This window comes from Alligator mississippiensis, chromosome 7 (genome assembly GCF_030867095.1).
Source record: "Alligator mississippiensis isolate rAllMis1 chromosome 7, rAllMis1, whole genome shotgun sequence".
NCBI lineage: Eukaryota > Metazoa > Chordata > Crocodylia > Alligatoridae > Alligator > Alligator mississippiensis.
The window spans coordinates 61,078,270-61,100,320 of NC_081830.1; the positions used below are offsets into that span (position 1 = coordinate 61,078,270).

Sequence of the window (22,051 nt, forward strand, 5' to 3'; positions counted from 1 at the left end):
CTTGAGACCCGCAGGCGGGGTCCTCGATGCTCCGTGCGAGAGCCTGCAGCACGGGCCGCGCACCCGTACTCTCTCCCCCTGGCTCTCCCTCTTTCCCTGTCCTGTCGGCGTTTTTGAATCCTCCCGCAGCGGCCGCTCCGGCCGCTGGGATTGGCTCAGCTGTTCGCCGCGCGGTGAACAGCTGTTGCCAGAGCCGGCGTAATGGCAGCTCGCGCAGCCGCGGTTGCGGCTCTTCCTCCCGCTGCCCCTCTGCCGGTATGTATGCCCTTCTGGGGGCTTGCTCTCGGGGTCTAGGGTCTGTGGGTCCCCTCTTCTCCCCCTCACTTGCCTGTGGGGGCGCTTCGCCGCCACAGACCTCCTCCCTTAAGTTGCCTTGTGGCGGCTGATTTTCTCTCGTGACGGCATGTGTCCCCTGCAGCTCCTCCCTATGGATGTGGCCCGTACCGTCCTCTGCGTCGTCTGCGCCTCCCCACCTGGACAAGAAGTCAGCCACAAAGTTATCTTGGCCTGGACGGTGTATCACCGTGAATTTGAATAGCTGTAAAGCCAAAGCCCAGCGGGTGATCCTGGTGTTCATGCTCTGTTTCTGTGTTAACCACTGTAGTGGTGCGTGGTCTGTTACTACCACGAATTCCCTCCCCATCAGGTAGTACTTAAAATATTCTATTGCCCAGCGTATTGCCAGGCACTCCCTTTCGATGGTGGCATACCTGGTTTCTGCCTGACTGAGTTTCCTGCTGGCAAAGGCAATTGGGCGCTCCTCCTGCCCGTGTTTCTGCAGTAACACTGCTCCCAGCGCCCGTCCTGATGCATCCGTCTGTAAAACGAAAGGGGCGTTAAAGTTAGGCGTGTGCACGACAACGTCATGGCGCATTGCTTCTTTCAAATTCTGGAAGCTTTTTCGCATCCCCGGTGTCCGTTTCAGTGGCGTCACAGATTTCCCAGCTAACGCGTCAGTAAGTGGCGTGGCGAGTGTCGCGAAGCAGGGTATAAATCGTCGATAATAGTTAACGAGTCCCAAGAAGGAACGCAGTTGTTTGCGGGTTCTCGGTTCCTGGAACTGCCCTATAGCCTCAATCTTATCTGTGAGTGGCCGAACTGTCCCTCGGCCTACTCGAAACCCTAGGTATGCTGTTTCTTTCCCCGCCAGTTTACATTTCTTCGGGTTGGCGGTCAGCCCTGCTGCTCGGAGTTCCCCCAGGACTGCTCTGAGGTCTTGGAGGTGTTGTTGCCAGCTGGCCGAAAATATAATGATGTCATCAATGTATGCCGCCGCGTATGCTGCGTGGGGTGCCAATAGGTTGTCCATTAACCTCTGAAACGTCGCAGCTGCTCCGTTGAGGCCGAAGGGCATCCGCGTAAATTCAAATAGGCCCCATGGGGTCCCGAAGGCCGTTTTGGCACAATCCGCGGGTCGCATCGGGATCTGCCAATATCCCTTTGCCAAATCAAGCGTGGTTATATACTGTGCTTCCCCGATTTTCTCCACGAGGTGCGTGACGTGTGGCATCGGAAAGGCATCAAACGTAGTCAGGGCATTGAGCTTCCTGTAGTCTATACATATGCGCAATGACACATCCGGTTTGACGACGGGGACTATGGGGCTCCGCCATGGACTGCGGGACGGTCATATAATCCCTTGTTCTTGCATTGTCATAATCTCTTGTCGTATTTCCTGTTGCCACCGCTGCGGTATCGGCCTCCATCTCTCCCTCACCAGTGCACCCTGAGGGGTCCTGATTTCATGTTCTACTCCCGTTACTCGCCCCGGGATCTCTCGGAACACTGCCCTAAATTCCTCTATCAAAGCTAGTAATTCCTGCTGTTGGTGGTGGCCCAACTCCTTGCCCATCTGTACTGCTCCCTCCTTCCCGGGTCTCCTTAACCCGAGACACATCGGTCCCAGGTCCTCCTTTGTATCCTCACCTAAGGCCAACCAGCCCTGGGGATTTTTCCACTCTTTGAGCAGATTTACGTGGTAAATCTGTCGCTCCCGGCGGTGACCTGGTTTAAGCAATTCATAATCCACGGGCCCTACTTGTCTCACCACGGTAAATGGCCCCTGCCACATAGCCAGCTGTTTGCTGGAGGAGGTTGGCAGCGATACCAGAACTTTGTCCCCCGGCAGGAACGTCCGCATTTTCGTCTTCTGATTGTAACGCCTTTCCTGCATGCCTTGGGCGTCCCTCAGGTTTTGCCTGGCGATCCGTTGGGCCGTGGAGATTCGATCTTGTAGCTCCTCCCGATACCTCTCCGCCGATACCCCCAAGCCTATTGGCTTCTCCCACTCTTCCCTTACAATTTGTAGCAGTCCCCGAGGGCTATGGCCATACACCAACTGAAATGGGGAGTATTAGGTTGACTCCTGCGGCGCGTCCCTTAGGGCGAACAGCAGGGGTGTCAAGATGGTATCCCACCTCCGCGGGTCTTCCTGGGCACACCGCCTGAGCATCCGCTTGATGGTCCCATTTAACCTCTCTACCAAGCCATTAGTTTGGGGATGGTAGACCGAGGTCTTTAGTTGGGTGATGCCGAGGGTCTTGCATAAAGCCTTCATTACTCCAGACATAAAGTTTGTTCCCTGGTCCGTGAGGATCTCCCGAGGTATGCCCACCCGTGCTATCCACTTAAGAAGTTCCACCGCTACCCGAGTGGCATTTATGGACCTTAGGGGCACGGCGTCTGGGAAACGGGTGGCATAATCTATCATCACCAGGATATATTGGTATCCGTTATGAGACCTGGGGAGGGGTCCTACTATATCCAGGGCGACCCGCGAGAACAGTGTCTCCACTATGGGCATGGGCTTCAGGGGTGCCCTTGGGGCCTTCCGTTCCTGGGCCCTCTGACACTCTGGGCATGCGGCCCCCCACCTTTCCACATCCTCTTGGAGATGAGGCCAAAAGAATTCTTGGACCAGTCTCGCCCGGGTCTTGTTATGTCCCAGATGGCCACCCAGGGGTGAGTCATGGGCCAGTCTCCACACCGCTTTGCGGAGTGAGGTCGGGACCACTAATTGTCTCCCCTGTATGGTACCCTCCTCACCCCGTTGGACCCGATATAGTAGCCCCCCTGTTACCTCGAAGCTGGGACACCCCTGGGAGGGTCCTTCCCCAGGGTCAGCGTCCCACATCCGCTGCAGTTCCAGGTCCTCCTGTTGTGCCCTACGAAATTGGGCAGCACTCACGAACTGTTCCAGGTCCATGTCGCCTGTCATAGTCTCGTTGCGACGGGCTGTGCCCTCGCCGGCCCACCCGTCGCCCCTCTTGATCTGGTGCCTCGCCTCCTGCGTAGCCCTCACTCTCTCAAGGACGGTATAGAATGGGCCCCATTCTCGGCCTAGTATCATCTCGCATGCCAGGGTCGGGGCAATTCCCACTCAGAGCTCTCCGCTAAACTCCGTTACCCTAAGCGGGACATAGCAAGTCTGGAACCGCATCTCCCCCCCTAGTATGCAGGTCATCGTCAGAGGCCCGTCACTCTTTCGTTCCCTCTGTGGAGCGAGGTCTGCCCGAAGTAGGGAGTGGGAACACCCCGTGTCCAATGTGGCCTTAACCATCCTGTCTCCAACCCATGCGGTTACTACGGGCCGGTTCCATCCTTCGTTCTGGGTTGCCGACCCGAAACTGCAATCCATGGGTTCCCCTCTCTCTGTCTCTTTGCCTCTGTCCCGGGAGGGTGGATATCCTGTAGGGGTGCGGCTCAGCTCGCTCAGGCCTTCCCCACATTCACGGGAGATCTGTCCGGTTTGCCCACAGCGGTAACACACCACCCCTTTCGGTGGCCCTCGTTTGGGGACCGTTCGCCTTTCCCCTTCACTTGTGGGTCCCTCTTTCATGCCTCGGGGCCCTCGTCCGTATCCCCGTTCCCTTTCCGAATTCGCAAAAGCCTCCGCCAAGCGAAGTGCCTCTTTGCTAGTTTGCGGCTGGTGTCTGCGTACCCACCTCTGGGCATCCTCTTCCAAATCCCCTAGGAATTGTTCTAACAGGATCTGGTCCATCACGCCCGCCCGGTCAAACTTGCCGGCTGGCAACCATTTGTTAAGCGAGTCCCTTAGAGCTTGCAACAACCCCCGGGGTCGCCTGGCCTCCTTGGACTTTTGGGCTCTAAAGGCCTGGCGATGACTTTCTGGTGAAATCTCAAGCCTGTAGAGGATTGCCGTTTTCACTGTCTCATAATCACGAGCTTCGTCCCTCGATAGCGCTCGGTAGGCCGCTTGGGCCTGATCACCAGCGCCCCCAGGTGGTGGCCCCACTGACCACGGTCTAGCCCTGTCTGGACGGCTGTCCTCTCGAATGCCTCGATATAAGCTTCTGGGTCGTCCTCCCTAGTCATCCGGGGCATTTTAAATAAAGCAGCATTTCGCTGTATCCACTCCTGCTGGTGTGCGCTCTGTTGTTGCTGCACTGCCAGCACCTGCCCTATGGCCTGGATAGCCTGCGTAAGCAGGTCCGTGGGCGCGAGGGCGGGCTGTTGCATCGCTGTCGGGTCCCGGGTCGGGACACTGTCCCTTTACCACCGTACGAGAATGATGTAGTTCCCGGCCAATGCACCACTGTGGAGCCAGCGCCTCGCTCCGTCTGACCTATCGGGGTGTGGCCCCTCCCCTCAACTCGCCTGCCATGACTTGTACTCAATTACCTTCGGAGGGGTCTCCAGTGGAGCTCTTTATCCTGGGTGGGGCCTCCCGATAGGCAGTGGTACTCACGGTTATCGGACGCGGTGATCCACGGGGCTCCGCCTCCCCTACACCCCGTCCACGCGCCAGCCGCTGGGCGATGTCCTTCAGATGTTGCCAGGCCCAGTATGATGGCCTCTGACCGGTTCCCCGGTTCTCGGTCGTTCCCCTCTCCTGCAGAGAGGGGTTTCTCCTTTCTCCTCCCTTATAGATAACACTCCTCCGGACCAGGGGGAGCTGGTGGTTGCTTCCCCTGGTTCCAGCCCCCTCCTGGGGCCTCCGCTATCTCCCCTTTCCTCCCGTCCGCAGGGCGCTCCCCTGCTTCCTGTGCGGCTGCCGCTTCAGGACGCAGCAGAGAGAGTGCCTCGGCGTGCACTCTCTGACCGCCTCTCGCCCGGCTGCTGGCGAAAGGCGTCCCGCTCCTGCCTATACTGCTTGCTTGAGACCCGCAGGCGGGGTCCTCGATGCTCCGTGCGAGAGCCTGCAGCACGGGCCGCGCACCTGTACTCTCTCCCCCTGGCTCTCCCTCTTTCCCTGTCCTGTCGGCGTTTTTGAATCCTCCCGCAGCGGCCGCTCCGGCTGCTGGGATTGGCTCAGCTGTTTGCCGCGCAGTGAACAGCTGTTGCCAGAGCCGGTGTAATGGCGGCTTGCGCGACTGCGGCTCTTCCTCCCGCTGCCCCTCTGCCGGTATGTATGACCTTCTGGGGGCTTGCTCTCGGGGTCTAGGGTCTGTGGGTCCCCTCTTCTCCCCCTCACTTGCCTGTGGGGGCGCTTCGCCGCCACAGTCACAAAAACCTCTCAAAGGCCGTTGCTGCCTTGGCTAACACCCAAAAAAAACTCCAACAAATAATAATTCAAAAACGTATAGCCCTTGATTTTCTCCTCACTGCTCAAGGGGGAGCTTGTGCGGTTATCGGACCAGAACGTTGTGTATGGGTTAACAGCTCTTTTACCATAGTTTGAACCCACCTCAATGATGCAGCTATACATATCCAAAAAGCCAAAGATATAGCTAAAATCCCCAAAGATGCATCGCTTAGCTGGCTTACTAACTGGCTCTCTTCCCTTACAGGATGGCTTAAACCTTTTATGCTAAATATAATTAAAATAGTTATAACTATAGTCTGCCTGTTATGTTGTTTCAAGTGTTTATGCTCTCTAGAACAACAGTTTATACAAAGGCAAATAAAAATATATGGTCAGTTTATACAAATATCCAGCATCAATCATCAAAACCTAACCCCACAAAAAATTAAATACCTAAAAGTGTGTTCCAAAATTCCCTCTGGAAAATTAAAACAAAGGGAGGACCTGTGGTGAGCATGTTTGTTATTACCCTGAAATAGAATAGTTTTCTGATAGCATACTGTTAGGTTAACAATAATTTGGATTATTAAAAAGTATTAGCTTTACAGCTGAATACAAGGCATAACCTGTGGCCTAGCAATACAGCTGACCACAAGGCAGAATGATAGCTAAGTCTTTGCTTGTGTCAAGTAATCATTTTAACTGTATTAAGCATTTTCTGAGTTAAAAAGTGGATCTGTGTCTGTGTGCTGAAAAATCAGCTACAGCAAGAAGTAAGATAAGACAGGGAAGCCATTGTCCTGGGTGCAGTGGTTGTGGCCTTGTGTCTACTACTGTGTAAGGTTTTGCTAACATATTATAATGTTACTGTTACTTAACTTTTAGCTTTTAAAAAAGTGCTAGTTCAACTTAATAGAAATATGCTGTTACAAAGATTTGTAAAGCACTGCCCAAATATTGCTTTTTTGTTAACCCTATAAGTCTTGCCTTATTGTAATAAGTTTAAAAGATCGCCTCACCCTTTAGGGGGGGGCATTTTGCCTTTTGCTTGCATTATGGTCTTTGCTCAAGCAAATAAACAGCTGTCTGTCTTTACCTGCGTTGTCTATCTATCAAATTACAGCTAGACAACAAACCTTAGGGAGGTTTCTCCCACCACACTATGTATGACTATGCCTGTGTGTGAAGCATAAATATTTGACTTAAAATGTGTTAGCCAGCATAAATAAACAACTAATAAATCAAACAGATCTGTCAACACTTTTAATGCCTGTGCCTGCACTGAGGCAGATGGAGGGTCTCCTGCAATGACACCAATCAAATGTTATGACTCAGAGCCACTGGCTATGATTTCAGAAACTCTCTTTTTTTTTTTTAAATGCGACAGCTCTGTAGCATTGTTACTTGTCAAACTATTATATGATAACACGCGGATAACAGAATTACAACCGTTGATCCTCTGGATCATGGTGTATATTTAAGAGGTCTAGTCACCAAGACCTTTGACCCAAACACCTAGGCAAGAGTATGGAGTGGAGGCTGCCCAAGACCTACCATCCCCACTTAAGACCATTGAGACAGTATCCAAAACCAGATCAAGTCTAGACATTCAGTGTCTTGATGGCTGTAGCTCCTGACATAGAGCAACAGATAAGAACTGCAGCTGACTGCCTAGGGCAGGTGTGGGCAAGATGACCAATCTGCCTGGCATCCGTTTCCCAGCAACCCTGCCTGCATTGCTGTGGCCGGTTTGCATGGAGACCCCAGCAGCAGCAGGGCTGTGACAGCACAGGGCCAGAGTTTCAATGAAGACTGGCCAAAGCAGCACTGGCAGGACAGGACACTGCTGCAGGCCGAGGCTGAGATCTTGTGGCGGTGACAACATGGTCTGAAGCCAGCGCAGAGCCGCAATCCACCGCTTGCACTCCCCTGCCTAGGGCATGTGGGCAGCATATCAGTCTGCCCTTGCTCTGGACCACACTGTCACCACTGCAAGATCCCAGCCCTGGAGCAGCTCTCTAACCAGCCACATGCCCTGCCAGCACTAACCCTGACCCTGTGCTGGCTCCACCCCACTGCTGCTGGGGTCTCCATGGAAACCGACTGCAGCAATACAGGCAGGGGCTACCGGGAAAAAAAGTCTACAACAGGACTGATTCAGCCCACAGGCCGGACTTTGCCTTCTCATGGCCTAGGGCGTTTCCGTCAAGGTGATGATGTCTCTTTGCCTTTCTCCAGTCAAAGGTACAGTACCCACAAGGCAGCGGGGACCACAGGGTTTTAAGGTGCCTTATACTCGCCTTACTCTGGAGGTTGCAATGTTGTGGTATATTATAGGTTGCAATTTATGGTCATACTCAGGTTTAACGTTCTAATCACAAAATGCAAAAATATATATTCTTGATATTGCTTTTGAAATTGCAGTCTCTTTGAATTTCTTAGGCTGAATCTATAGTGTTATGGCATTAGTAGGTTCTGTTCATCACACTCACCACACCGGACTACTCTTACTGGTGCCTGTTCTGAGGTTTTTTTTCTGAAAACAGATATTAAAATAGTCAGATCTGTGCTCTCTGGAAAAAAATAGGAGGCTCATAATTACAGCAGTAGAGCATAACTGAATCACCAAGAACTGACATGACACACAGGGAAATAAGAGGCCACTTCACCCAAATTTGAGGCAAAAAAATAGCTTTACAGCATCCTTCTCCTGCAACATATTGCCTCAGAAAACCCATAACTTTTAACACTTCTTTCCTATACGGTAGCTTAGTAAAACCTACAGTCAAAGGACATTCTTGAGCTCTTTTAAAAAGATGTTGCCTGAAAACTGAGAAATACCGGGAAACACATATATTTTTCTTCCTCAAGAACTGGCGTCTCCCCCTCCCAATTGCTTTGAGCAGCAACGCTAGAAGCTCCTCGTCGGCGGCTCTGCCAGCACGAGGAGCAGCGACACTCAAGAGCCCCCGCGAGGAAAGCGCGAAGGGCGCCGCTTCTGCACAGCCGAGGAAAAACCCCCGAGCTGGGCGCTCCGGGCGGGGGAGATTTGCACCGTACGGACTAGACGAGGCAGATGGAGGGAGGGCGGCGCCGCGCAGCGCTGGAGCCAACCTGCGCAGCCGGCGGACCGGAGCAGTGCATGGCAAGGCACGTGCTGCACCAGGCGCGGGCTACAACCCAGCCGCGTGCGCCCCACCCCCCGCCGCTCGGGCGCACCCAATCGAAGGCGCCCGCACGTCTGGTGGGAGCTCGCGCAACCAATCAGCAGGCGGGGCTCGCGGCGGGCCGGCAGCCAATGAGGCGGCAACGCGCGCTGCACGCGAGGCAAGTGCAGCCGTTGGCAGTGAGCGGTTCTCGCGGGCGGCAGCGGACGAGGGTTTCTGAGTGTCTCTGTCTTCGTGCGGCGCCATGGTGGGGAGCGCGGCTGCCTGGGGAGGCCGCTGGGGGCCTCGGGCTGGCCGCGGCGGTGGTGGAGGAGGAGGAGGAGGAGGAGGAGGAGGGCGACGGCGGCGAGGGCTTGAAGCGGATGAGACGAACCGCGGCTGAGAATGCGGCAGGCGGTTTGCCGCTGTGAAGTCGCGTCTGCAGCCAGTCTGGCCAGGCCAGCCTAACCCGCGGGGGGCCGAGAGTGAAGCCGCCCCGGGCAGGACGAAGAGCACGCGGCGGCCGGGCCCTTCCCCTCCCCCTCCCTAGCCCGCCAATCAGGAGGCGGGGACCGGCCGCGCAGTCAATGGCGCGGCGCCGCGTGCGCGTGGGGAAGCCGTTGGCAGCGGCGGTTGTGCCTCGTGCGCGGGCGGCCGAGCAGCGGGGTGGGGGCAGGATCGGGCCGGGAGAGCGGGGGGAGACGAGGTGTGAGTTAGGGGCAGCGAGCTGTTACGGCCTGCACCCTGCCCGAGACGCAGGGCGTGTCTCTGTACCGTGGGGGGGTGAAGTGCTTCTGGGGTAACTTGTAAGTACAAGGGTTGCATTTCCTTAGCAGTTAAAGTAACAGTTAAAAGCACTGGAGGGAACCCAAAGCTAAGAGGATTGTGTAGCACGTGGGTGAGGGGGGCCGGGCAGGGCTTAGCTGGGGAGACATCTTGGAGCAGAATTCTCAGTTAGAGTTGTGTGCAAAGCATGGCTAGCCATTTGGGATCCCTTTGCCCACAAAGCAATTTGGTGTTCAGAATACAGCGGACCAGGGCTTAACAACTAGTGGCTCATAGGCAACTTGCCCTCAAGGGTATAATTGAGGCTTGGGCTCTCACACAGCTGTTGCTTCTACCATTGCTCTGGCTGCAACAGCATTTGGAGTTTCTAGGCTGGTTTAGAGAAACATACTGCCCTCTTAACCTTCCATGTAATATACCCAGCCTTTGGAGGATGAAGATAGGGTAGGAGTTACATGATCTGCATGCCAGCATTTTCACTTATAAGGCTCAAAAAAAAAAAAGGGAGGTGTGCACAAGGTTGGTATCACTGTTTTGTCCATTTTTACAGCGTGAATGTATCTCGATCCACGTGGGCCAGGCCGGTGTTCAGATTGGCAATGCATGTTGGGAATTATATTGTCTTGAACATGGAATCCAGCCTGACGGGCAGATGCCCAGTGATAAAACCACTGGAGGTGGAGATGATTCATTTAACACTTTCTTCAGCGAGACGGGGGCTGGTAAACATGTGCCCAGGGCTGTATTTGTGGACCTTGAGCCAACAGTGGTTGGTATGTACATGAAGTTAAGAGGTCTTTAATTTAAGAATGATTGAGGATAATTTGCTTTTTCTTTTGAAACACCAAGTGCTAAATCTAATGTAAACAAAGTCACCTGTAAAACTAAAAATACATTTCTGGCTGCATAATATTAGTCCTATAAATCCAAGCAGTGTTTTAGATTTGTGTTTGTAAGAAAAGATGAAAACACATTTTTAAAAATAATAAGCAGTGTATAAAAACCCACAAAGAACATTGGTTGGGGAATCAAGGCCAGCCATTGTGTCTGAAATCAACTTGAATTTGTTCCTTTTGGCATTGCAGATGGAGGTAATAGACATACAGGTATGTTTTGGTCCCTTTCTTAAATACTTAGGAACCAGATGCAATAAAATACATTACTGCAATTTGTTTTTCTTTCTATAGGTGGAAAGGTAAGTAAGTGGTAAAGACTACATACACAAGTTCTTTAAACTTTGCTATTCTAGTAATGCTTAGGAACTAATTACTATAGTATAACTTGGATTATAAATATTAATAGACTAATAATTACAATTTGTACTTCCATTTGAAGATTTAGTCTTACTTAATAAAGGTAAGGCGTACAGACTTCTTTTTATAGAAGTTTGTCCATTTAAGGTCCAGAAGGGGAATGGATTTGAGAGAGGTCACAACTCATAGCAGAGTAGATATTGCAATTTAATATGTTAGATTATCAACTTCCTGGTAAGCATACTCAGATGCACCGTACACCCAGATTCTGAGCTTTTTTTCTGCTATTTCAAATAAAACTTGTTTTAGGGCTTTCTGCAATACATATAGGGGGGGGGGAAACTTCCTGAAGGTTTGCTTAACAATTGGAAGTGCTTAATTTCCTTCTGAAACATGATTTTCATTATTTGTTACACTACGAAACCATTCCCTAGTCCTTTTGTTGCATGCAGCATTGCTCCAGAAGCACCATATTTCTTTAAATTTGTCTGAAAAATAATTTTGGAGCTATTTTAAGAATAATATTTCAGCTGTCTTAAGAGTTTTCACCTCCAAGTACACTATTTTAGGGGAGAGATGTGCACAAGTGCATAGGTTACAGAGAGAAATAGGATTACTACTTTTGGATCCTGTTGCCTCTAAATACTGCAAGACTTTATACTCCCTTAGATAAAACACGCTTTCTCCACCAATACAAATTAAATTTTTTCTACCCATCTTAAAACATGACTTTAAAATTTTAAGTTCTTTTGATGTCCCTGCACTACAATTGTGGTTTAATATAGCGCAGGCTAACCTTTCTAGTAGGCATGCCACAAGTTAACCTTATACCCTCCTGTAGTGCTATTCTGATCCTGTTCTTCTGCCATTTGCTTCCTGCCCTATCTGCCTCTGCTGCCTGTCCCCCTTCTCAGTCTGATGCACGCTACTTGTGACATGCTGTAGCTGGCCTGTAATGCTTACGGCACTTGTGTTGCAGTTTTGCCATCCTTAGCTTAATACATTCTCTATGGTTTTGCATGACTACTGCCCTGTGTGTTTTTTAAGTTCTTTAGATATTGTTTGAGCAGTTGTGTATGTACAGTTGGTTTTTTTTGTAATCAAAGGGTGACAAGTCAATAAGATTCTTTTTTTTTCCTCCTATGTCACATTTTTGCAACTGTAAATAAAACATTCTTTGACAGGATAATGCTGAACTGAATCTAGAGTTTTTTGTTTCCTTTTAAAGGGAGGCATGGGGCCAGTTTGCTGTTTCTGCCTTTAAAATAGCTTTCTTATTCCATAATATTCAAAGACAATGTGTAGAAAAGGGCTTCTTTATGTTCTCTCCTCCCTAGTGCACCCACATAAGTTTTAATCCTGAACTAGCACATCACCTATCTAATGGAACAGATGAAACATATACCTAAATATTTTGTACCTTTTTTAGATGAAGTACGTACAGGCACATACAGACAACTATTTCATCCTGAGCAACTCATTACTGGAAAGGAGGATGCAGCTAACAATTATGCCAGAGGCCATTACACTATTGGAAAAGAGATTGTTGATCTAGTACTAGATCGCATTCGCAAGCTGGTAAGAGTTCAAACAGCAAGATCAGTATTAAAAATGTCTGTATGAAGTCTCTGTCATGCATACCTAAGTTAAATGAAGGTTCTGGTGTATGTTTGGACACCCAAAACTTTTTGGGATATAGATTATCCATCCATGGGTTATTTCTTGTGATCTTTCTGGACTCAATTTTTTGACTGAAAATGTTTCAACAGTATTATATAGTCATAAATAAGCAGATGTAAAGAACATGTTTCTTTTATGAGAAACTGATAATGTATATTTAATTATCTTTTATATTCAGGTATTTCACGGTGGTTGTTTTGCACTATCCCTGTAGTTATGGTATCAAATTACTGCAATTTAGGGTATAATTTTCAGTCATCTGAATGACTTAAGCACTTCAGTTTGTTTGGGTTTCTTTTTCTTTTTTTTTTTTTTTCAGAAAAGTTTGTCTCCTATGTTACTTAAGTGCTGGGGTATATAAACTAGAAAATTCATTAAATTCCTAGAATTAAAAAATAAAAATGTCTTAAGTTAGCTCAGCAAGATGTATTAATGCTCCTGAAGAAATGTAAACCGCGCTTATTTTTTCATTGCATTGTCATATGTTCTCTTTTCAATTTTGATTTGAATCGTATCTTCCTATGCATGTCTTACAATTCAGTTACAGTAAGTTGAACTCAAATACTTAAGGTAACTTTCTGGTTTTAATTTAATAAATACCATTGCTAGACATGCATAGGAAGATATGGTTCAATGCATAGTGAAAGAGTTTGCATGACTGGCCAAAATTCTAAAGTAAGATTTGGCCACATAGTAAAGTTGATGACAGTTTTACAAACTTAACAGACAGTCTGCTGAGTATAAAAGTATGTCTTGGGGGCAGATACAATAAAATACTTGGGGTCCAATCCTATTCTGATTTAGATCAGTTGAAATTGTGCTCTAACTATAGCATAGCATGCACAAGTCCCAAAAATAAAATTTTGCTTTGAACAGAAATCACAGTTGAAATCTTTAATGCGCATCAAATATGCTCTATATACATGTAAAAGTTTTGGTTTTAAGGGCTTTTTCCTCCTCTAAGCTGCAAAGTCCTCACAATCTATCTGGAGAGTTAATCTGGTGTTTTTGTTACTTGCACGTCAGCAGACTATTGCTTAAGAAATATGCTGTCATGGCTAGATTTTCCTTTCACTTACAGCACTAAAATCTTATTGGAAGGTTTACTAAAAACAATGAGATTTTACTGGTATAAGCAAAGCCATGACAGCATATTTTTAAGCAATAGTCTGACATGCAAATAACAAAAACAGATTTTTTTGAGAACTTTGTAGCTTAGAGGGGGACCCGCCCTCCCCCCCCCCCAGTTTTACATGTATTCAGAAACTAAAATATCCAGCTACAATATAAGGACCCACAACTACCAGCTCTGAGTTAAAGGTTTAAATGTTCATTTACCTTTTTAAGAATGTTTGTTTATTACAAGAGTCTTGCATTAATAAACTAGGGATAAAGAGAAAGTATTTTAGTTTTTAATGTAATTAGCCCCAGGAATCTTTGATGAAAAATCTTAACGTTTCAGATGAATTTTCTCTCCAACTTTTTCCCCTCCCCCCCCCCTTGTAGGCTGATCTGTGCACAGGGCTCCAGGGTTTCCTCATCTTCCATAGTTTTGGAGGAGGCACTGGCTCTGGGTTTGCATCTCTACTTATGGAAAGACTCTCTGTTGACTATGGCAAAAAGTCTAAACTAGAATTTGCAATTTACCCAGCACCACAGGTTTCTACTGCAGTAGTGGAACCCTACAACTCCATTCTGACTACACACACAACATTGGAACATTCTGACTGTGCCTTCATGGTAGACAATGAAGCTATATATGACATATGTCGTCGCAACCTTGACATTGAGCGTCCTACTTACACAAACTTAAATAGACTCATTGGGCAAATAGTCTCATCTATCACAGCTTCACTTCGTTTTGATGGAGCCCTCAATGTAGATCTAACAGAGTTCCAGACCAATCTTGTCCCATATCCACGAATCCATTTCCCATTGGCGACTTATGCGCCTGTCATTTCTGCTGAAAAAGCATACCATGAGCAGCTGTCTGTGGCAGAAATTACTAATGCTTGCTTTGAGCCAGCTAATCAGATGGTAAAGTGTGACCCTCGCCATGGCAAGTATATGGCCTGCTGTATGTTATATAGAGGTGATGTTGTCCCTAAAGATGTCAATGCAGCCATAGCTACTATCAAGACCAAGCGTACTATTCAATTTGTGGATTGGTGTCCAACTGGATTCAAGGTATGTTTTTAAAAAAATGTATGAATGGTCAGCAGAACAGTTGGAGGTAGTTTTCACCCACCAATACAGTAGTGTCCATACCTTTTTAAAGTTCACATGCTAGATTACAGCATGCATGGGCAGGCTTGCAAGAGAAGATAGTTATTTCTATAATTTAAATGAAGCCATAATTACATTTTTTCAAAACACTGTTTTACTAAGAGTCACAATCTATGCAAGCAAATTAGTAGAAGTGCCATGAGATGTAGCTATCCTTGAATAATGCTGTAAAATGTCTGGCTTTGTGTCACGGTGCCTGCACCACCTTTAAGTTCTTGCCTCTGTCTGGATGTTACTGAGGGATTCTTGAACTAGAGGCAGCTGTAGACTGTGGTGAAATAGTATGCACATACCAGCTGTTATTATTTAACGTGCCAATTGAGTACCTTGCCAAGCACTATAGAAATTGCAGTTCTGATGGATAGCCCACAAGGTCCTGCCCATGCTGCTGCAGCAGCATCTCCAGACTGACCCCTCCCTCCTTCAGCAGCATCTCCAGACTCCCCTCCCTCCTTCAGCTTCTGCTTCCTGCCCCCATCCCTGCCTTGGAGGTTGGGTGGGACCATGGGGACCCAGGGAGCCAGCATAGCAGGTTGGTGGGGAAGGGGCTGCAGCAGGGGAGCATGTGCATAGCACTGCCAGCTGTCCAGAAGTTGGATAGCCCTAGATAAAATCATGAAGTCTTATTTGTTTTATTTTTGTGGTAACTAATTGGAATTTGTCTAGGAGTATCCTATTTCTCTTGCCAACTCATGCTTTTAATTGCAAGTCTCACTATTTCTAGTAGGGTTTTTTTCCCCCCCTTCCTCAAAGCTCCAGATACTGAAATAGTGTTTGGGAATTTCAGCATTTGGGGGTTTTTTTAAAGGAGTTTCTAGCCCTAATTGCAAAGAAAAGTGCAGGAAGTGCACCGTGACACTTAAAACCAAGACACAAAAAGCCCCCAGCATTTATTAAAATGTTAGGCTATTTCTGGGGCTGGACTCATAATTTTTGAACTTTCAGGGCTAGTAGTGTAATGAATGGGAATGCTCCTGCATAGATTTCAGTTAAATAAGAGGTTTTCTGAATAAACTAGAAAGAAAACTGAAAAGATATTTGAAAGCATTAATTCCATTTTTGTTTTTTCATAGGTGGGTATTAATTACCAACCTCCAACTGTAGTACCAGGAGGTGACTTGGCCAAGGTACAGCGGGCAGTTTGTATGCTGAGTAATACAACTGCCATTGCAGAAGCATGGGCTCGCCTTGATCATAAATTTGATCTGATGTATGCTAAGCGTGCCTTTGTGCATTGGTATGTTGGAGAAGGAATGGAAGAAGGAGAATTTTCTGAGGCCCGGGAAGATTTGGCTGCACTGGAAAAAGATTATGAAGAAGTGGGTGTAGATTCAGTAGAAGCAGAGGCAGAAGAAGGGGAAGAATATTAAAAAATAAAGTATGAAAGGTTTCAACACAGAATTTTTCTTAATGCACTTGTTTGGTATACAAATAAAAGTTTAAATGTTCAGTCTTCATTTCTGGTTTAGTGGTTTATTAGCATGTTGCATAAAATGGAAGATGCTCAGATTTACTTATTTTAAGTAACAAAAGCAGATGTCAGCAGTACCAGGAAATTAATGAGAAAAGGATGTGGGGAGGTAGCTCTGTAGCAAGTGGTCTGCAGCAGCCCTTACAATTTCTGCAGAAGAGGAACTACGAACCCTTCTACTAAAGTGGTCACATGGAAATATTTATATAAAGGAAAACAGTTAGTACAAATAGTTTGGTTCGTAGACACTGCTCCTTTAAGTTAGCTGATAATGGAAAACCAGTATTACATGGACATTCTGTTGGCAATTATCCAAAGGAATATAAACTAAAAATACATGAAAAGATGCATGTACCCTCTCTTGCCTTAACCTCTTGCTGAAATAAAATGTGGACCTAAGTTTCAACATGCTCAGTTAAGCCAAATCTGGATCCAGCTGAGTGACAGATAGCTGCAGAACTTAGCAGTTATATTTTATAGTTAAAAGTGGTATGCTGACTTTTATCAGGACAAGATTGCCTGTTGAATAAGTGTAGATCAGGAGGAGACATGTTCATACTGGGACACACATTTTTCTTCTGGCTCATGTATAGATAAAAGTTCATTATGGTCTTTGATCTAGCTTGTTCACCTTAATGAGCACCAAGTATATTGAGTGATAAATCAGCAAATTAGGGTTGGAAAGGAACTCAGGAGGTCAGCTAGAGTCCCTTGTTCAAAGCAGGACCATCCCTAACAAGATCATCACAGCCAAGGCTTTGTCTAGCCAGGCCTTAAAAACCTCCAATGTCAGAGATTCTACCACCCCTTGGTAAGCCTTTCCAGTGCTTCACCACCCTCTTAATATGAGTTTTTCATAATAGTCAACCTAAACATCCCTTGCTGCAACCTAAGACCATTACTCCTTCTGTTATCTGTCACCACTGAGAACAGTAGCTTCATCCTCTGGAACCCCCCTTTAGATAATTAAAGGCTGCTATCAAATTCTTCCCTCAGCCTCTCCACAGAAGTCATGTGCACCAGTACCCTCATCATTTTTGTTGTCCTCTGCTGCACTCTTCAACTTGTCCACATTCTATAGGGGGCCCAAAACTGGACGCTACTCCAGATGTGGCCTCGCCAGTGCAGAATAGAAGGAAATAATTACTCCTCCCCCCCGTGCTGGTAACGTTCCTACTAATGCAGCCCAGTATGCTGTTAGTCTTTTTCACAACACGAGCACACTTGCCTCATTTATCTTATTGTCCACTATTCCTCCAGGTCTGTGTCTACAGAGCTGCTGCTTAGCCAGTCAGTCCCAAGGCTGTAGCAGTGCATGGGATTCTGTTTTCAGTGCAGGACTTTGCCTTTGTCCTTGAACCTCATGAGATTCCTTTTGGTCCAATTCTCTACAGGAGGAGAAAGTGTCATGAGTATACAGAAGAGTTGTTCTGACTGGTTAGTCCTTGGACAGATGTGCAAAAAAGAAGTGAAAGTTAGCTGCAATTGTAGACCCTGATTGGAGATGCTTTTGTAACCTGGGTGGTACTCCAAGAGGTACCCCCTCTCCAATTGAAGGGATCAAAGCAGGTGCACAAGCACTGTGGGACATTCCTCCCCCTATACAGCAGAGCTAGACCACCAATGGGGCCTTAACCGTATACCTTTTAATGAAAGAACAGTACTAGAAACATAACAGGCATAAACCAGGGGGTATAGGGGACATTGTAACGCCCTGAGGGGGCAGGATTCAACAAAGGTTAGACACTTAAAATCGTTGACAAAAGACAGGGTTAACAAAATATAAAACAACAAACAATACTGGCTGGTGAAATATAAAAGGCACAAAATACAAAGTGTCAAATAACAAGGAATATAAGGCCTAGGTACCTGGAGCAGGGAAAAGAGGGGAAAACAATGATCCCTTTCCACTGCAACAAGAATTTCTCCCTATTATTTCACTCACCCTAAGCCACCCCAGTTGGGACTTGAATCTGTACCTCCCACATGGTAGGCAGAAACTCTACCACCCAACCATCAGTGCTAGTACTACTCTGTTCTCCTAGGGGCCTTGACCTTCCCAGAGCCCCTGCCTTACATCAAGCTGCCTAGCCTCTTATTGGAAGAGCTGGAAGCAGAGCTGGGAACCTCTCAGGTCACTGCTCAGATCCCTGCTGGAACTGGGGAGCCTCTCCTGCTGGCCACAGCCTCTCATAGGGGATCCTGGAGCCCAACAGGGAGTCTCTCGCTGGCTGCACACTGCACTGATGTGGGTCCAATTGCTGCCTGTAGGTTTCACTCCTTCAGGTACTTCTGGGGCAACTGTTCTTGCCAGCTCTTTGAAGCTCCTTCCTCACTGGTCTCCCGAGTCAGCCCTGCTGCCCCTTTTATCCCCGTCCAGGTGACCCAAGGGGTCAATCATGGGACACAGAGGGTGAGTCTCTGGGGCCTGATTGGTGAGTAAAGGGAATCCCAAGTCCTCCAATCATCTTTTACTCCTTCCAAACTCCTGGGCCAAATCATTACCAGATTGGTGAGGAAAGGGAATCCCAAGTCCTTCAATCATCTTTTGCCCTTTCAAAACCCCTGGGTTAAGTCACTGCCAGCTAGCCTGTCACACTTTGCAATGCAGTTGCTGGAGGAAATGGAAGAAAAGTTGAAAATGTAGCTCTTCCAGGTCCCCCATTTTGCTGACTGCAAAGGGAAATATGTCCATGTAGCACCACATGAAGTATGAAAGGTTCAGTCTTCCAGAGGTGTAGGCTGTAGCTGTTTGGTCTAAGGACATAGGCAGACAAGGTTCTTTGGGTAAATCTGGTATCTTTTATTAGACCAACTCAAATAGTTGGAAAAATTCTTCTTTGTGTGCGTTCGGGCACAAACACCCTTTGTCAGGCTGAGGAAGCATCTGCAGATGGTCTGTCTTCCTGGATGGAGTGGTAAAGCAGCCAGAGGCCAGTAGGTATGCAAGAAAGCCAGTCAATGAACATGTAAACTGAGGTGGTCAGTAGGTGAGAGACAGGTAGGAGGCAGGATCATTGTAGCTGTAGTCAAAGGGTGGGAGACGGGGGGGGGGGGGGGGAGAAGGAACTGAGAATAGCTGGAGGGTAAAAAGTGGAGGGTTTACCTGGGCCACACAAGGGTGTTTCAGAAAGTTTCTTCTGACATAGGGCCTCTGCACAACCCTAGGGACAGTGCTGGGACCAAGCCACGTAACTGAGCTATTACTGTGTAAATTAAAGAACTGAAAAGGCAGAATGCCTTGAGACGCAGGGTTCTCCCTTTTTTTCAAATGGGAGAGATCCTAAGTCCCTCAAGCAGACAGATTGGTGGCTTAGGATCAGGTCCTTCAGATACAGTACATTTTGTCAATCTTTCATTTTAAATCCTGTTTGTAAATCATTGCCTGATTTAGTGCCTGACACTAGAAATATGTTGATACAGAACAAACCTTCAGGTCCAGAGGTCATCAACATACTTGTTTTTGGGAGGTGGGGTATTAAAAATACATTTTTGTTCAGGTATCAATTAAACTTGTACCTGCCACCATCTTCAGTGATTTTTTTCCAAATTAAAATGCTTGCCTGTATTTGTGAAAGTAAGCACATGTAATTACATAGATATTTGATAGGGAATGTCCTTTGCATGTATCCCTGAAAGGGACATCGCTCTATTATATATGTAAATAAGCATTTTCCATTTGGTCATGTATGGAGCATTGTGGACTGGATTGTAACTAGACCTACATAGATGTGCAAAGAGATTAAAAAAAGTCAGTCCCCTCACTGCACACTTGCGCAAGCAGGGAGAAAGGCAAAATATCAGTCCTCACATTCCTACTGCAAAAAGATTTGGTAATTTTTGCAGAAATAGAATCATTATAGGCTTTGTGTGTGAAATATTTAATATGTAAAATATCCATACTTTGGTTCTCCCCAAATCTTCAAAGTGCTTTTTTCTATATGATTCTTCATATTCCATGGAGAATCCAGCATGGGGTTGGTACATGGGATCAGTCTGCAGGTATGATCCAGCATGTCAGACCATGTCATCTGGCCTGCAATGCTCCCCTGGGGTGAGGAAGTTTGGCAGAGAGAAGAGTGGCTGCATTAATAGCCGTGGCAATTAATATTGCCACTGCTCCCTTGCCACCAAATTTCCAGACCCATAGAGTGCCCTACAGAACAGATGACATAGCTCTGAGGGCTGAAGATTGAACGCCACTGATCAATTGTATGGATGTTGAAAACCCTTTTTCTGTAATGAAAATTCAGAGAAGACTTAGAAATGTACATTTGTTGCTTAAATTGCAACTAATAGTATTGCATATAAATAAGTATGGTACTTCACTGTATCTGCAGTTACTGCAGATGTTATATTTATGAATGTAATCATTAAATTAGTGATTAGTATCAGTGAATTGTTCAAATAAAAGTGCCATTTTCAAAAGAAATGTGCAAAGAAAGCATCCGAAATGCTGCTTTTTGACCAGCAGATGTCCCCACTTACTTGATTTCCCTTAAATTAAAAGCACGCTAAAACATTACCAAATTTAAGCTAATTGCATTTTAAGTTTTTGGAAATACACAACTTTAAAAGAATCTTTTTCAGCAGTTCCATAACCAATTTTCTACATGGCATTTCTATACTACTATGGTAAATGTCTTATTAATCTTAAATTCATTCTTCTAAAGTACTGATTTTTTTCTCAGGAAATAATAGTATTATACAATGTGTGTTCTGAATAGATATAAAAATATGCATCTCGTTTGCCATGCTGCATTATTATGCCCATTTTACAGAGGGGAAAATGAATTATCAAGTAAGATAGTTAAAGTTACAGCTGAAGACTCTGGAAATGGAATTTGATTCTCCACCTTCCCAGTTAGTTTTTACCGTTTACCCTCTTTAATTTCCTATCTGATTTGTTTTTAAATGTGTCTGGAAATTGATCCTTAAGACGAAGTAAAACTCAGGATCTTTTTATAACGCTGAAGTTTATTTAGAGAAGGGACTTCAGTTCCAAAGGACATTAAGATGACTTTTTCTTTAACAGATGAGAGACTTGAAATGTCATGATACCGAGACAACTCATCTCATACAAAATCTGAAATCATATGACTCTCAGCTGAAGATCACGGTCACTCTTGGCTGATGCCCATGGAACAGTTCTGGCACTTAAAGAAAACAAGTTCATTTGTTTGTTTTTATGAATTTTCTTGTGCAAAAAAACCCCAAAAAACTGCAGGGGAAAAGCGTACCAGCTAGATTCAGAAAGGCTATGCAGTAGAACCTAGAAGTTACAAAGACAGCCAAAGATAAGCTCTTAATTTCTAGAAGCACTGGTACATACTCAGGGGTGTACTTGCTAGCTGTGTTGGTCTGAGACAAGGAGGCATACAAAAAACTAGAACTCTTGGTTCCAAAATGATACCTTTTGTTAGACCAGCTGGTACGCAGTCTGTACGTGTAGGGTCGGGGTACCAAACTCCGAGTTTTCCAAGGCGGAAGGGAGCAGGCAGGGGAAGGCGGGACAGCACGCGGGACCCCGGGGGGCTCTTGCTTCTACCCAGGGTCTCACATGGGCCCGGCGGTGGCTCTTGAAGGAGCCTTGGACTTTCGGGGGCTCTTTCCGAGACGCAAGCAACAGGGCACAGCAGCCTCGTAGTCCTCCTCATCTTATTCCCAAGCGTTTTCAATGCTTAGTAAAGAGAGCAAAGAACAAGAGCACCTCTCGTTCCCTTTCCGAACCGCAGCGCCTGCCTCCCGGCACCGGTATTCCTCGGCAACTTGTCTCTTGGCGGCCGAGGCCGGCCTCGTCCTCCCCTCCCCGAGCCCCCTTGTGCTCAGGGCCTGGGGTCGCGGGCGGGCGGGCCAGCCGGCTCGCACATAAGCCGCCCGGCCGGCGGCGGCAGCCCGCGCACATGCTGCCCCTGTGGGAAGCGGCTGCGGGCGCGGAAGCTCC

General features: G+C 47.1%; 1 protein-coding gene and 1 long non-coding RNA gene across 3 annotated transcripts; one reads left to right on the plus strand and one right to left on the minus strand.

Moving 5' to 3' along the window:
- The first annotated feature begins 8,792 nt into the window (after positions 1-8,792).
- Positions 8,793-16,093, plus strand: LOC102565488 (tubulin alpha-3 chain). 2 transcript variants are annotated; one of them, XM_006259176.4, is made up of 5 exons: positions 8,793-8,899; positions 9,968-10,190; positions 12,100-12,248; positions 13,857-14,537; positions 15,710-16,093. In XM_006259176.4, exons 1-5 carry the CDS (start codon positions 8,897-8,899, stop codon positions 16,004-16,006), a joined length of 1,353 nt encoding a protein of 450 aa, XP_006259238.1. In that variant the 5' UTR covers positions 8,793-8,896; the 3' UTR covers positions 16,007-16,093. The 2 variants fall into 2 exon arrangements, with proteins under 2 accessions (XP_006259238.1, XP_059587005.1); XM_059731022.1 differs by lacking the exon at positions 8,793-8,899 and adding an exon at positions 9,422-9,437.
- LOC132251430 (uncharacterized) lies at positions 16,090-22,028 on the minus strand. The gene is made up of 2 exons (XR_009463463.1): positions 21,521-22,028; positions 16,090-17,495 (listed from the first exon to the last, which is right to left on the minus strand). It is a non-coding gene; the product is annotated as an uncharacterized LOC132251430 (long non-coding RNA).
- Positions 22,029-22,051: the final 23 nt, after the last annotated feature.

Excerpts from the sequence above, each read along its gene's own strand:
- LOC102565488 (XM_006259176.4), top strand. Across the intron at positions 10,191-12,099 it reads CCTTGAGCCAACAGTGGTTG|ATGAAGTACGTACAGGCACA; the intron begins GTATGTACATGA and ends TACCTTTTTTAG. Across the intron at positions 12,249-13,856 it reads TAGATCGCATTCGCAAGCTG|GCTGATCTGTGCACAGGGCT; the intron begins GTAAGAGTTCAA and ends CCCCCCTTGTAG.